The 16,530-nt window shown below is 42.2% G+C and overlaps 1 protein-coding gene across 1 annotated transcript in view; it reads right to left on the bottom strand.

Moving 5' to 3' along the window:
• The window catches only part of LOC133377602 (solute carrier family 2, facilitated glucose transporter member 5-like), a 30,993-nt gene extending 18,647 nt beyond the window's left edge, over positions 1 to 12,346 (bottom strand). Inside the window, exons 1-5 of the mRNA XM_061611963.1 lie at positions 12,269 to 12,346; positions 9,713 to 9,808; positions 5,758 to 5,882; positions 1,480 to 1,632; positions 1,262 to 1,387 (exon numbers count right to left, since the gene is read on the bottom strand). Of these exons, the coding sequence (XP_061467947.1) occupies positions 1,262 to 1,387; positions 1,480 to 1,632; positions 5,758 to 5,882; positions 9,713 to 9,750 (442 nt within the window). The 5' untranslated portion in view covers positions 9,751 to 9,808; positions 12,269 to 12,346. The remainder of the gene's footprint in view (positions 1 to 1,261; positions 1,388 to 1,479; positions 1,633 to 5,757; positions 5,883 to 9,712; positions 9,809 to 12,268) is intronic.
• Positions 12,347 to 16,530: the final 4,184 nt, after the last annotated feature.

Genomic DNA, 16,530 nt, shown 5'->3' with positions numbered 1-16,530 from the left:
TTGAAATTAATGGACAAACGTAACATTTGTTACGTTGGGGAAGGACGATAGCTCAGTGGCAGAGCATCTGCCTTGCGTGCAGAAGGTCCCAAGGTTAATCCCCAGCATCTCCAGGTAGGACTGGAAGAGAACCCTGCCGGAAGTCCTGGAGACCCTCAACCAGTCAGCGTAGACAATACTGAGCTAGATGGAGCAATGGTCTGACTCAGTAGAAGGCAGCTTCCTATGTTCATTAATTTTATTGAGTCTACTCGGAGTAGGCCTTGTACCCTTCTTAGAAATGTGAATGATTAAGTTGTAGATAAATGTCTTAAGTAAATAATAAATTAAATAGTAGTGTTGGAGATAACCCATTGTTCTTTTGCTTTTGGCCTGAAACTAATTATATTTTTACTTCCTTCTCTCAGTCATTACTGCATTATGGGGAAACCATCTGTAAAATTAGCTACCACTTTTATTGCGATACTGCTTATGAATTCCCCAGGAATAATCACTGGAGCCCTAACTCCCATTGAGATCTTGTAGGCTGGCAGTTTTGCATGGTTTCAGGCTAGCTGTTCGGTATGTACCAAGGCTGCCCACCTTCCAGACACCATGTCTTTGTCCACAGTGTGGATGGGTGAAGTTCCTGACTGAACCTGTGCTTTACTCAGCTCCTGCCGGAAAAAAATTAATTATGTAGTTACAATTTCTGAATTAGCTGTTTTACTTTTGAAATATTGGTAATCGTGGCTTTAATGCATATGTATTTCCCACCCTTCGACCATCTGATGAATGGCAGGTTGTAAATACTAAAAAATAAAATAAAATAAAATACTGCCTTTGATACTAGAGATAATATATTGCTGTCATTTCTAGTAGCCTTGGAAACCCTATCATCCATGATGGTTCAACATTTATGTACCAAAAATGTACACTGATATTTCATATATATGCAGATTGTTATGAAATAGATGTTGATGACCCTATATTAAAAACATAGTGAACTTTTTAGTCAGTTGTTTCAGTTGTTTTAAAACTGCTTTCATGACTTGCTGTTAAACTGTTTTATTGATAATGTTAATTTTTTTTGTAAACTGCTTAGAGGTTTTTTACAGTCAATTTGTTAAACAAATTAAATAAAAATGATCTGGAAATGCTAGAACGGTGAGATTTTATTTGTCACACCAATGGTAGGCAAAGTCTTGTCAGCTTGATGGGTTATCATAGCTATGTATGGCACCCACATCCAGAAGTCTTAGTGCAATTCATAGTATTGTACCTTGTCTTGCCTTCTCTTCATCCTTCTTCTGAATGAATAGATACCTAGGACTTTCAGGAAAGAAGGGCAGCAGAAGGATTGCAAAGAATGGCATGACCCCAGAAATGCCCATCAGAATTGAGAAACCTGTGCAAGAAGGTAGAGTGATTATAATCTGAAGAAACTGTGGTGGTGATTCGAATCTCATATAAGCCAAAGAATGAATTTCTCTGAATTACCTTTTTGAGTCCCAAGCAATTCAGGAACACTAAGTATCTGAGCCAACAGGAGACCAAAAACAAGAAACAGGTGAGTCATCATGGTTATGCCTCCTCTCAGGCTTGTAGGGGATATCTCGCCAAGGTACAGAGGAACAACAATGGAGATTATTCCTGGTTAGATGATAAATTTAAATCAAAGTACAACTCACAACGAGCATGTGGCATGATGTGCAGAAATGTATGAACAGCTCAGTGCCGTATAGGAGGCCCCAGTGGGTCATACAGGTAATTTTTCATGATGCAACAATGAACCCTATGGAGTTCTGCAATATGTCACTGACCACTGGGTGAAACTATACAAAGAGATGGCATTTGACACCATAGATATGCTTACTTTTCCCAGTTGTAGCTCTGAATCAAATCAGGCCCCGCAAGGACACGCAGAGAGAGGTTCTCAGTGGATGCCTCACAACTTTGGAAGTTTCTTTCATGGAGGCGTGTCAAGGCCAGAGCGTATACATCTTCCAGAAATGGCACTAAATTATTTTATTTAGAGTAATTGTGGTGACCACTGATAGGGTTGTGCAGGGTTAGCCAACCTGCCAAACCCCAGATGATATTGGACTGCAGTTCCCATCATCACTGGCTATTGGCCATGGAATAGCTATTTGCTGGTGTAGATGGAAACTACTTTCAAAAAACATCAAGAAGATACCATGGTGGTAGAATAATTTCCACACTAATTAACCCATATATCTTCTGTATACAGGGTCTTGTTCTTATAAAAATACATTTTCCAACTCATGATCCTATAGAGTTTCAATACCAGCTCTACCCTTTTGCTGCAAGCCAATACCAGCTCCTACCTCTTTGCTGCAAGCCTGTGTCTTCAAAAATTTTATTCAAGGACCCTCAGCAAAAGAACCCACAGGAGAAATACAAAATTCTCCAACACTATTACCCCATTAATATCCTAGGAAGCCCAAACTGACCCCCAATTAGATTCCAGCTAAGAAGTCAGTTTTTAAGATGTGAATGTTGTGAAAATCAGACACAATGACTTTGTTTTAGAATCACTGAACAGTAGAGTTGGAAGGGGCCTATAAGGCCATCATGTCCATCCCTTGGCTTAATGCAGGAATCCAATTTAAAGCATACCAGACAAATGGCTGTCCAGCTGCCTCTTGAATGTCTCTAGTGTTAGATAGCCCACCACCTCCCTAGGTAATGGGTCCCATTGTCGTACCCCTCTAACAGTTAGGAGGTTTTTCCTGATGTTCATCTGGATTCTGCCTTCCTGTAACTTGACCTCATTATTCCATGTCCTACACTCTGGGATGATCAAGAAGAGATCCTAGCCCTCCTGTGTGTGACCACCTTCCAAGTACTTGAAGAGTGCAATCATATCTCCCCTCAGTCTTCTCTTCTCCAGGCTAAACATGCCCAGTTCTTTCAGTCTCTCCTCAATGGGCTTTGTTTCCAATCCCCTGATCATTCTTGTTGCGCTTCCCTGAACCTGTTTCAGTTCGTCTGTGTCCTTCTTAAAGTGCAGTGTCCAGTACTCAGGATGAGGCCCAACCAGTGCCAAATTGAGGGGAACTAGTATTTCACACAATTTGGAAACTATACTTTGGTTTGTTGTTGTTATTTGCCTTCAGGTCAATTATGACTTATGGCGACCCTATGAATCAATGACCTCCAGTAGCATCTGTTATAAACCACCCTGTTCAAAACTTATAAGTTCAGGTCTGTGGCTTCCATTATGGAATTAATCCATCTCTTGTTTGGTCTTCCTCTTTTTCTACTCCCTTCTTTTTTTCCAAGCATTATTGCCTTTTCTAGTGAATCATGTCTTCTCATTATATGCCCAAGGTATGATAACCTCAGTTTCATCATTTTAGCTTCTAGTGATAGTTCTGGTTTAATTTGTTCAAACACCCAATTATTTGTCTTTTTTGCAGTCCATGGTATGCGCAAAGCTCTCCCCCAACACCACATTTCAAATGACTTGATTTTTCTATTATCTGTTTTTTTCACTGTCCAACTTTCACATCCATACATAGAAATTGGGAATACCATGGTCTGAATGATCCTGACTTTAGTGTTCAGTGATACATCTTTGCATTTGAGGACATTTCCTAGTTCTCTCATACCTGCCCTCCCCAGTCCTAGCCTTCTGATTTCTTGACTATTATCTGCATTTTGGTGAATCTGTACTGATAATCCTTGAAAAATTCAATGTCCTCATTGTTAACTTTAAAGTTACATAAATTTTCTTTTGTCATTACTTTAGTCTTTTTGACATTCAGCTGTAGTCCTCCTTTTGTACTTTCCTCTTTAACTTTAATCAGCATTCGATTCAAATCATTACTGGTTTCTGCTAGTAGTATGGTATCATCTGTATATCTTAAATTATTGATATTTTTCCCTCCAATTTTCACACCTCCATCTTGGTACAATCCCACTTTCCGTATGATATGTTCTGCATATAGATTAAACAAATAGGGTGATAAAATATGCCCTTGTCTCACACCCTTTCCGATGGGGAACCAATCGGTTTCTCCATATTCAGTCCTTACAGTAGCCTCTTGTGCAGAGTATAGGTTGCACATCAGGACAATCAGATGCTGTGGCAACCCCATTACTTTTAAAGCATTCCATCGTTTCTCATGATCTACACAATCAAAGGCTTTGCTGTAATCTATAAAGCACAGGGTAATTTTCTTCTGAAATTCCTCAGTCCATTCCATTATCCAACATATGTGTGCGATATGATGTCTGGTACCCCTTCTCTTTCTAAATCCAGCTTGGACGTCTGGCATTTCTCACTCCATATATGGCAAGAGCCTTTGTTGTAGACTCTTGAGAATTACTTTACTTGCATGGGATATTAAGGCAATAGTACAGCAATTACTGCATTCCCTGGGATCTTCTTTCTTTGGAATTAGGATGTATATTAATGCTTCCAGTCTGTGGGCCATTGTTTAGTTTTCCATATTTCTTGACAATGTTTTGTTAAAATTTGGACAGATTCACTCTCAGTAGCTTGTAGCAACTCTGTTGGTATGCCATCTGTTCCTGGTGATTTGTTTCTTCCAAGTATTTTTAGAGCAGCTTTCACCTCACATTCTAAAATTTCTGATTCTTCATCCTTTTGCTTTTGCTTTCCTTCTCTCTTTAACCATTTTAAGAGTTTCTTCAGTCACCCATTGAGGTCTTTCTTTTTAACTAGAGGTATTGTCTTGTTGCATTCCTCCCTGATAATGTCTCTGACTTCATAGTTCTTCTGGTTCTCTGTCAACTAAGTTTAAAGCCTCAAATCTGTTTCTTATTTGATCTTTATATTCTTCTGGGATGTTATTTAAATTGTATTTTGGCATTATGAGTGCTTTGTTGTTCTTTACTTTGATTTTTGATATTACCAGTTCATGATCTGTACCGCAGTCTGCTCCCTGGTCTTGTTTTTGCAGAAAGTATGGAACTTCTCCATCTTCTGCTACCAATTATATAATCAATTTGATTACTATATTGACCATTTGGTGATGTCCATGTGTACAGTTGTCTTTTTGGTTGCTCAAAAAATGTCTTTGCAAGAAACAAATTATTGGCTTCACGGAATTCAACAAGTCTTTCTCCTGCTTCATTTCTATCTCCTAAGCACCATTTCCCCATAATTCCTAGTTCTTCTGTGTTCCCTACATTTGCATTCCAGTCCCCTATGATTATCAGAACATCTTGTTTTGGTGTGTGATTAATTTCTTCCCGTACTTCTGCATAAAATCTCTCTAATTCCTCTTCTTCTGCGTTTGCTGTTGGAGCATAGACTTGGATGATGGTTATGTTGATAGGTTTCCCATAAAATGTTACTGATATCACTCACTCAGACCTTGCGTTGTAGCTCCTAATTGCTTTTACTACATCACTTCTCACTATTAAAGCAACCCTGTTTTTTCTTAATTTCTCATTTCCTGCATAAAATATATACTATATATACTTATGGTTAACGCAATCTAAAATATAGTTTACTTGGTTCTTTGGCTACAGAACTTCCTGCTGCTGAGGAAAGAAGCCACTGCTCAGTTTATGAAAACAATTTGCATTTTTGATATCATGTTAGCAATGTTGAAAATTTCAAGGCAAAGCCATTCTCCTCCCTGTGTGTGCACATAATCACTTATTTGAATTGAAGCTCCCAAATTTCAGAGTCCCTGCTCAGCTCAGACTAACATGAATTGCAGGATCTGGCATCTTTCTCTTAATCCCTCCCCCACCTGCAAATCCAGGACTCTGACTCACCTGTGCATATCCCAGTGTAGAAGCGTGCAAAGATTGTGTATTCATGGACAGTTATTTTATTTGCAAAAGCCAATAGGATAGGACAGATAATTGATGAAAAGGCAGTTATCACCAAAGCACCTTTCCTGAAAAGACAAGGAAGGGAGGCATTGGGGTGGGGAGAGGCCAATGAATATGTGATACACACCATCAAAAGAACAGGGGAGGAAGAGGAGCTACAGAATTGCAGTTGGCTCCTGATCCTTTTATGAATAATTTGCTCTGCTTTTTCTAGAAGGACCTAGCCATGGCATTGAAACTTTGACTCCCAAGCACTGTAAAATTAATCAGGCACCTTCTCTCACTTCATAGATTTCAGAAGGCATTCCTCACATATATTCATAACAGCCAGAAACTTGAAATTTGCAACCATGCTAGGCAAGCTTTCTTAATTGGAGGGTGTTGATGGCGGAGGATGGAATCTCCTCAAAGAACACTTGCACTCTGCCACTGACCTATGGCCCTTCTGTAGTGGTATCTTCCTATGTCTATATTTTTCTTAAGTTGCCATCATGCAGCATTATGACAGCCATCCAGGTGGCAGGTGGGCTAGGCACAGTGGAGGCGAGTGGGGTGGGCAAGTGGAAGGAGCGGGGTGGAATGGGGTAGTGGCGGAGCAGCAAGCAAGACAGCATGGGGGTGAGAGAAGTGGCAGTGGCAGAGGGTGAACAAGCAAGGTGGCAGGGACAATGCTTTGGGGGCATGGAGAGCAGCAGGTGTGCCAGGCAAGCAGCTGAGGCAGTGGTGGCCAGGTGAGGCACAGATGAAACAGGACAGGACAGGGTAACTGTGTGGCTCACCTCAACCAGCCTCCCTCCTGCTTCTGGGGGAAGAGGGGGGAAGAGTTTCGGTCATATCAAAGGGGGGGAGTTTGCCAAAGCCTGAGGGGGTTGATGTGTGTGTGGGGTTGGCATTCCTGGGGTTAGGTGCAGGGCTGGTTCTAAAGGGCAGCCAGGTGGGGCACTGGTCCGATGGCCCCTGGAGCTACAGGGGGGCCCTCAGCTGCCCCTCCGCTCCCCTTCCACCATCTGCGGGCCCCCATGCCCCCCCACTTACTTGTCTGTTGTCCTTTACCATTAACCTTAACGAACATGGCGGCCGCAGTTTCCCTAAGGTACTGAAGCCCCTGCCACCATCCTAGTTGATGGCAGAGATGCGCGAGCACAGCACACACGCATGCCATCAACAAAGATGGCGGTGGAGGTGTCATCCCCTTAGGGAAACCGCAGCTGCCATCTTCGTTAAGGGCAATGGTAAAAGACAGCAGACAGGTAGGTGGGGGTGGGCCCCCCACGTGTGTGCATGCGTAGGCACACACACGCGCCAGGGCCCAGGGCAAGCTGATGCCCAAGGGCCCCGGCATTCCTGGAGCCGGCCCTGGTTAGGTGTTGGGGTTGCACAGAAGCCTCTAGTATTGGAAAATCTATGCTAACAACCTAGGTACAAAACTGATTGAAAGTAGGATTAGCATGCATTTCGGAAGGTCTGCTCCCACCTCCTTCAAACAAATTTCCATTAGTTGACAAGATGCCATCAGTTAGGATTCCAGAGGCCTAATTAGATCTTATTGTGTCTCCCTGCTGCAGACCCATGCCTGAAAGGCATCACTGAATTTGCCTTTGCAAATTTGCCATCACTGAATGTGCCTTTCTGAGAAATCCCATCCAATTGGTTGAATGACACAGGAAGGGGAAACAAAACCACCAAAAGCATTGTGTCTTTTGTGAGATGTTACTAGGGGCATCTAGATAAGCGGCAGCCCCACATTTCCCCCCTCCCCCGTAGCCATCCTAAGACATGGAATTCACCAGTGACAACTTTATATCTATACCTGCCAAATCTATCCATCAAATAGAAAACAGGAAGGGACCCAAAGGTGGCTCCAAGTGGGAATAAAGCTATGGTGATAATCACCAGGACCATCTGAGAAGCTGGATCCTCCAATTCTTCAAATTTTGTTATATTAAACAAGTCATGCAGGAGCTAAGAGAAAAGCACATACAACTCAACATTAGGAGTAATACGTAGATCTCCTGGTGGCAAAAACTGAGAGCCTCAGACCAAGTGACCAACTGCCCAGCATCTGCAGTCAATTCAGGGCTGCCCAGAGAAAGTGGCTATACGGTGCGTTATTGCTATTTATGGCACTTATATACCACCCCATAGCCGAAGCTCTCTGGACAGTTTACAACAGTTTAAAGCATTAAAAACAAATATACAAATTTGAAAACACATGTTTAAAAAGCAACTTAAATGAGCATAGGTCTGTCTCATTCACAGTCAGGCCTGCACAAAGTGAACAGAAAACATCACGAAAGGCATCTCTGCACTCATGCGTGACCAGCCCTCTGCCTCTCATCAAACTGCTCAATATTCCGTCGATGATAACAGACAGATATGTGTTCTTTTAATATCTGTAATCAAAGAGCAAGGCTCCTCTCTGATTTCAACATTCTGCATTTCTTTACTCAGCAACAGCCTACCAAACACTGGCTTCTGAAAGCCAGATGCAATAGCAGATTGATAACCTCCAGTGGCTTTCAGTTTGTTTCCGGACACAATTCAAAGTGCTGGTGCTGACCTATAAAGCCCTATACGGCTTGGGTCCAGGCTATTTGTCAGATTGCATCGCCCTCTATGTGCCTGCCCAGACCCTGAGATCTTCAGGAGAGGCCCTTCTTTCAATACCTACATCCGCACAAGTACAACTAGTGGGGATACGAGATAGGGCTTTCTCGGTGGTGGCCCCTAGGCTTTGGAATTCCCTCCCTAGGGAGATAAGAATGACCCCTTCCCTGCAGTCCTTTCGCCAACAGTTAAAAACTTTCTTATTTCAGCAAGCCTTTGATTCCGAAGGCAGCCAAGGATAGGCCCAAACGGATGTTATATTGTTCTTGCCAGTTTATTTTTTAATTATTCTGATTTTATGATTATGTTTTTTAATTATTAGAAACAGTTTAATGCTATTTTAAACTAGAGTTCATTTCTTAATTATATCTGTTTATACTTATTCATTTATGTATTATATGCTTTTATTTTTGATAGGTTTTTAACTGTATGTGTCTTTTATCTGGAAGCCGCCGTGAGTTCCAATTTGGAAAAACGGCGGGGTATAAATAAAGTTAATAATAATAATAATAATTGATGCCCCCACTTTTCTTCTATTTTCTTTATTTTTTCTTTATTTTATCTCTCTGTGTGTAAGGTTGCATTCAAGTGGCAGTTTATTCCACTTTCCCAACATTTCCTTACCTGATGATTTCCCCATTTTATTTGATCTTTCACACGATGGAAAAGTCACTACGGGAAATTTAAGTGGAATATAGTGGAAGTTTAGTGCTCATTTCCATGTTAATAGCTTCAAAATAAGATCCATTTGCAACCCCATTAACCCAGAAAATCACTAGAGTAAAGTGATGAAATTTGGGGAGGTACATTGTCTGACATACAGTTCTTTCTTGGCATTTTCATGGGTGAATCATGGGAGAACAGGAGTGTGCATGTGAAGAAAAGTTGGGGGAGTAGCAACATGTCCAATTATGTTTATTGTTGTGTCACACCACACTCACTGGTGTGAATTAAACTTTGGGTGACATGGAGGTATATTGATCAAAGAGCCACAGTTCCATAATGCAACAGGTAGTGTAGTGTGAAAGGAATGTTAGAAATCAGGAGAGAAGTGCTACCAGTAAAGCACTTTCATTAAAATAATACAATAATCCATGTCTGAATGCAGCCTAAGGGAGAGTGAAGGAAGAGTGCCCTACCCAGTTTTGGCTCTAGCCACACCTACTGCCAGCTTGTGGCCCCCATCAGCTTATCCTGGAGGGAATGTGGCCCTTGGGAGAGAAAAGGTCCCCTAGCTCAACAACAGCCTCTGCTTAAAGAAGCCATCTGCACTGTACGGCCATCTTACCACAGAAGGGGAGTAGAGTATCCACATGTTGTAACCATATTGTATAGATAGGAGGCAGGAAACAATCGAACCCCAAAGAAGCTTCTTTGACAGTTCCTACAGGAAGGAGCAGCAGATACTGTGATGAGGATGTATAGGGCAAAGTTCTTACATCTATTAACCATTAATTAAGTACAGTTACAACTAAAAAAATATTCTAAAAGGAAAGATAGACTAAAGATATGTCAGATATTTGGACATCACTTCATAAATGTAATTTTTGTGCAGTTTGACCAGTCCAACTGTATATGATGATGATGATCATCCTCATAACCTTCTTCATCATCATCATCTATATACCAACCATTAACTCAGGCATCTGAGTGGTTTAAAACCTTATTAAAAGCTATACTTGAACAAAATACCTGCAGGAACGCCTCTCCCGTTATGAACCGGCTCGTACACTACGGTCTACTACGAAGGCCCTCCTCCGGGTCCCGACCCATAGGGAGGCCCGGAGGGTAGTAACAAGATCTAGGGCCTTCTCAGTGGTGGCCCCCGAATTGTGGAATAGTCTCCCCGAGGAGGTACGCCTGGCGCCGACACTATTATCTTTTCGGCGCCAGGTTAAAACCTTTCTCTTCTCTGAGGCATTTTAATCTAAGTTATTTATGTAAATGTTGTAATTGGTATTTTAGATGATGTACTTTTATATTTGTTATATTGATCTTGTAATTTTATTATTGTATATGTTTCTATGTTTGCCGCCCAGAGAGCTGTTTGCTAGTCGGGCGGGATATAAGCTGAATAAAATAAATAAATTAAATAAAATAAAATTCTAGAACAAACTAATGGATCCACAGAGTGGTCAAAACTGTGGGAGGGAGTAGTCCCAACCTCCCTGAAAGAGGCAGTAATCTGACTGCTCCTGAAAAAGTCCGCCTTGGACCCATTGGTTTATGACAACTACCTCCTGGTCACCCATACCCACTTTTTGGGGAAGGTGATCAAGAGGATTCTGGCGCAGCAACTGCAAGTACTCTTGGATGAAACAGATTATCTTGACCCATTCCAGACTGGGTTCAGGCCTGGTTACAGGACTGAATCAGCCATGGTCACCATGGTGGATGACCTTTATGAGGAGAAGGACAGGGGGGATGTGACCCTGCTATTCTTACTTGATCTCTTGGTGACTTTTGATACTATTAACCATGGCATCCTTCTAGGCTGACTTGGTGAGATGGGTATCGGAGGAACTGTTTTACAGTGGTTCCAATTGTATCTCCAGGGTTGTTTTGAGAAAACAGCATTGGGTGATTGTCTTTTGGTGCACTGGCAGTTGTGCTGTGGGGTGCCACAGGGTACCATCTTGTCCCCTATGCTCTTTAACATCTATATGAATCCCTTGGGAGCGGTCATCAGGAGATTTAGGATGAGGTGTCAGCAGTACGCTGACGATACCCAGCTTATTTCTGCATAACATCTGAATCAGGAGAGGCCGTGCAAGTCCTGGACTGCTACCTGGACTTGGTGGTGGGCTGGATAAGGGCCAATAAACTGAGCCTCAATCCTAGCAAGATAGAGGCACTGTGGGTTGGTGGTTCCCAAGTTCAGATAATTGGTCAGTTGCCTGCTTTGGATCAGGTCATACTCCCTCTGAAAGAGCAGGTTCATAGTCTGGGGGTGCTCCTGGATCCATCTTTGTCGCTAAAGGCCCAGGTGACCTCAGTGGCTAGGAGTGCCTTTTACCAACTTCAACTGGTAAGACAGTTGTGGCCGTTTCTGGACTGGGATAGTCTGATCAGTGTTGCCCATGCACTGATAACCTCCAGGGTGGATTACTGTAATGTGTTCTATGTGGGGCTGCCCCTTGAGGTTAGTCTGGAAGCTTCAGCTGGTGCAAAATGTGGCCTCGTAACTGCTTATTGGGGCAGGGTATCACCAACACCCTGCTGCTGAAAGAATTGCACTGGCTGCCCATTAGCTACCAGGCCGTTCAAGGTTCTGGTCTACAAAGCCCTATATATCTTGAAGAGCCCTAAAGAGGGTGTGCTGGGACTGGGGAAGGGGTGTGTCAGCCTGGGATCTGCTGCATCCTTAGCCAGCCCCACTCATGTAAATTGATGGAATCTGGCCCAATTGCTATGCCAACTTCAGGCTGGCATAGCCTGAAGCAGACATTTGCCTGCCCCCTACTTTCCACCTTGGCTGGTATGAGCAATGGGGCTATGACCGTGGCAGTGATTATGCTGCTCCAGCATACCCTACCACTTCCACACTGGGATTTGAACGGCTCTGGATCCAACCCAATATACTATCTATGCTATACAGTGCTACCGGATTACATACAACACCCTGTCTGAACCCTGGGAAAGAATTATACATCAACATAGGTTTTCAGTATTTTACAAACCAAGTAGATTGGACAAACCCTCCAAGCTCACCCCTTTCTTGGTTGTTGCATTGGCTACCTCTTTTTTATCCATGGTTTCTTGTGTACAAGTCATAAAAAAAGGTTCACCTGTCAAGGAATAAGAGAGTGCTGTTGACAGACAGTAATTTACTCTTTCAACTTACTTAAGAAGTAAAGAACACCTTTGCAGGATCAGACCAACTTCGTAACCCCACAGCAGCTTGTCAGATGACTGCAGGAAGGTTATGAGCAAGGCATAGAAGCAGAGCTTGGAAAAGTTACTTTTTTGAACTACAACTCCCATCAGCCCAATCCAGTGGCCATGCTGGCTGGGGCTGATGGGAGTTGTAGTTTTACAAAGTAACTTTTCCAAGCTCTGCATAGAAGTGATGACCAGCCCTGACTGATTGTACTCCAGCACCTGATATTCAGAAGTACACGGCCTCTGAACTTGTTCTTCCATTTACGTAGTAGGGCTAGCAGCCATTGATAGTTCTGGCTTCCTCCATGAACTTCCCTAATCCTTTTTTTTAAAAAGCCCTCGAAGCTAAGAGCCACCACCAGGAGTATAGTGGAAGGGAAATTGAGGGCAGTGCAGCTGTCTGTGTTTTTGGAGGCGTGCCTATGGGGATTGTTATGAGAAGGTCACATGCTAATTCACTCTACCAGTGGTCATCACATCTCTTGTTAGCAGAAAGATTGAGGGAAGGAACTGCTTTAGTCCTTGAACACTGATTCCTTGAACATTTCAACGAAGTCTGCAACTGTAGAAAGTTCAGGACCTGTTATCCCCAGTGTTATTGACTGAGACCATGGCCATGGAAATAAGGAGATATGGCACAAGGGCCACATTCACACTATACATTTATTCTACTATCATTCCACTTTAAACAGACATGGTTTTCCCAAAGAACTCTGGGAAGAGTAGTTTGTGAAGGGTGCTGAGAGTTGGTAAAACAGCCCTATTCCCCGTACAGACCTGCAGCTCTCAGAGTTCCCTGGGAAGAGGGGCTGATTGTTTAACCACTCTGTGTCAGGGGGATAGGAGTATCCTAACAACTCTCAGCACTAGGGTTACCAGGTCTCCGGGTTTTGGCAGGAGTCTCTGGATTTTGGGGGGTCCCCTCAGGTTCTCCAGCTGGCACCCCTTAATCTCCAGACTCTCAGCTTCAATTTTTTAAAAAATTAAGTTTCTAGGTGGTCTGGTTCCTGAAATATACACCAGAACGTCAACCGCCCCCGCGCGACTCTTAAATCTGTTTTACAGATCTTTATAACAGCTCCTAGCTCTAGCTACAACTCCCATCAGACCAATCCAGTGGCCATGCTGGCTGGGGCTGATGGGAGTTGTAGTTTAAAAAAGTAACTTTTCCAAGCTCTGTCTCTAACCCTGCCCTTTCAGGACTGTAGCCAATAAATGAAGCCAGGGTTGTGACTTGTTGATCCAGGCATGCCTAGGCTTAATCTCAACATCAGAAAATGGTGGCTTTGAGATTTTGTACTTTGCGTAATATGGCTTAAAGGTATTTTTTTTCTCTCTAGTGTGCAAGAGTCAGACCCTGGGCTATGAAATATGAAAGTATTTAATCCAATACTTGCTTTCCATGTACCTGGAGTAAACCCCACTGAACTCCATTAGGACTTACTTTTGAGTAGACATGGTTAGGATTGTGCTGTAAATTAATGGAACTTTTGAGTAAACATAGCACAGACTTGTGTTTGTGTTGTAAATCTTTCTCTCTCCCTCCAATCCTATTTTTAAAGCAATTAGGCAGGGTTTACCTAGGTATCACAGTTTTTATTATGTAGGAAACTAATACTGATTTTTTTTAAAAAAAAAGTTCCTCAATGACCAACTGGTTTGACAACAAACTATTATATGGGGTGTATTTTTACACCTGCAAGTGTGAGTGTGTGTGTGTGTGTGTGTGTGTGTGTGTGTGTGTGTGTGTGTGTGTGTGTGTGTAGTCTTTCCAACAACCCTGTGAGGTAGGGTTGGTGATTGGAAACCAAGGCAGCTCACAATAAGAAAAAAATCCCTTTAAAAACCAATAACCATAAAACAAGTTTAAACAGTTGCAAAACAGCTTAAAGTGGCATGATTCCAAATTTTGGGTTGGGTGAATGAAGTTTATTTATTTATTTTTATTTATTTATTATTTGATTTATATCCTGCCCTTCCTCCCAGTAGGAGCCCAGGGCAGCAAACAAAAGCACTAAAAACACTTTAAAAATAATAAAAACAGACTTTAAAATATATTAAAACAAAACATCTTTAAAAACATTTTTAAAAGCTTTAAAAACATTTTTTTTAGAGAAAAGGTTTAAAAACATATTAAAAAGCAATTCCAACACAGACACAGACTGGGATAAGGACTCAACTTAAAAGGCTTGTTAAAAGAACAAGTTCTTTATCACATAAGGTTTTTCCCTGGTTGAGTAAGCCCCATTGAATACATTGGGACTTGCTTCTGAGTAAACAAACATAGGATTGCACTATAAATATCTTTACAGGTTGTGTAAATAATAAACATATTTAATAGTCATGCTTATATAAATATTTTGTCATACTGTGTCCCAATAAGTATCCGATTTCACACTATGGTTGTACAATACTTCCTCTACATTTTAAGTATACCTTCGGGTGGTCATGGTTCTCCATTGTTTTCATCCTGAGGGGCAGATAAGCTGAGAGATGGTGAGTAGCCCATGGTCACCCACTACAGTTTATAGCTCATTTCCATTTTGAAAAATTAATTAAAACAATTTACATGCAGGCAAAATTTATTAAGTGGATTCACACAATATGTTTAAAGCACATCCAACTCGCATTTAAAGCGCACGACTTCCCCTAAAGAATCCTGAGAAGTGTAATTCCCCCTCACAGTTATAGTTCCCACCACCCTTAACAAATTACAGTTCCCATGATTCTGTGGTGTGATTCATGTGCTTCAAATGGGTGTTGAATGTGCTTTAAATGAATGGTGTGGATCTGCCCTAGGTATGATGTGCATTCAAGAGTGAATTGAAAAGAACAATTTTAAAAGATACTTCTTACTTTTACTCATTTCTCAGACCTGTTTCTGAAGTGAAGGGTCAAATCTGTAAAGATGTTTGGAGCAGCCACATTAAAAGATAAGGGCAGGACATTCCAGGCATGGGGTTGCCAACCCTGCTTGGAGATGGTTGTCTTTGCAGAGGATCCCTAGTCAAGGTTTACCAACAGCACAATCCAAACTATATCTACTCAGAAGTCAGTCCTGTTGAGTTCTATGGGGCTTAATCCCTTAGTAAGTGTGTTTAGAATTATAGCCTTCAGGAGCATCCATCTTTACTCCCCAATGCTCCCATCTAACATCTCCACAACACTAGGCTCCTTTGTCCCTACAGTGGCCTTCTGGTGACTGGCCTGGCCAGAAGGCACTTAAACCCTTCTTGCTGAAAGCAAGTAGGCTAGACTAAATGTTCCCTACCCAGGCTCCATCTTTTAGCTAAGATTTCTATTTTAATTTCCAATCAGATATATTTTTTTAATTGTATGCTCCAAGCAACTATGATTGATGCTTAATGCTTATCATGCTTAATGACATCACTCGGGCCTGCCCCGTCACATCACTCGGTCCCACCCCATGACATCACTCAGGCCCACCCGTGACATCATTCAGGCCTGCCCCATGACATCACTCAGGCCCGCCTCCATGACATCACTAGGGCCTGCCCCTCAAATCTCAGGTTTTGGGATGCTTCTGACCTGGCAACCCTACTCAGCACCCTTCACAAACTACTCTTCCCAGAATTCTTTAGGGGAAATCATGACTGTTTAGTGGAATAATAGTGGAATAAATGTATGATGTGAATGTGGCCAAGATGAAGTGGGTTAAAACATGGGCCACATTATTAACTTATAAATAAGGATCTGCAGGTTAATACTCTGTGTGGGTATCTAATAAACTTCCAGTCTAGGTAAGCCATACGCTGATCCCAAGAAAGGGTGAAATTCACTCCACCATCCCCTTAAACTCCACCCATCTGGTTGAGCAGGTCCCTGCAAGCCCAAATAAGTGACCAGAGTAGGCCCCAAAGTAACATGGCAGCAGGCCCACAATCTGGAAAGCCATTCTAAGAACACATATTTCATCCAAAAGAAGGTGCTTGCCTAACCCAACACTACCTATTGGATTCCTGCACATATCTGCCTCTGAAGAGGACAGTCTTCTGCTTAGCCCATCCTGCTCCACCTGATGCAAAAAGCCTTGCGCAGGCCACACTGCAGATCCAACAATAAAAAATCACTGCTCAAATCGGACAAATAATTTTTATCTGGCCTATCTGTCAGCCCTTGAACACTTTACTCAGAATGATGTAAAATCTCAGCCTGACTACTACTAAGGACAATGTAGATCTCCTTATTTACCTTTCTAAGTGC

This window comes from Rhineura floridana, chromosome 1 (assembly GCF_030035675.1).
Source record: "Rhineura floridana isolate rRhiFlo1 chromosome 1, rRhiFlo1.hap2, whole genome shotgun sequence".
In the NCBI taxonomy this organism is placed as follows: domain Eukaryota; kingdom Metazoa; phylum Chordata; class Lepidosauria; order Squamata; family Rhineuridae; genus Rhineura; species Rhineura floridana.
The sequence above is the reverse complement of the archived record's forward strand: the minus strand, read 5'-3'. Positions and strand labels throughout refer to the sequence as shown.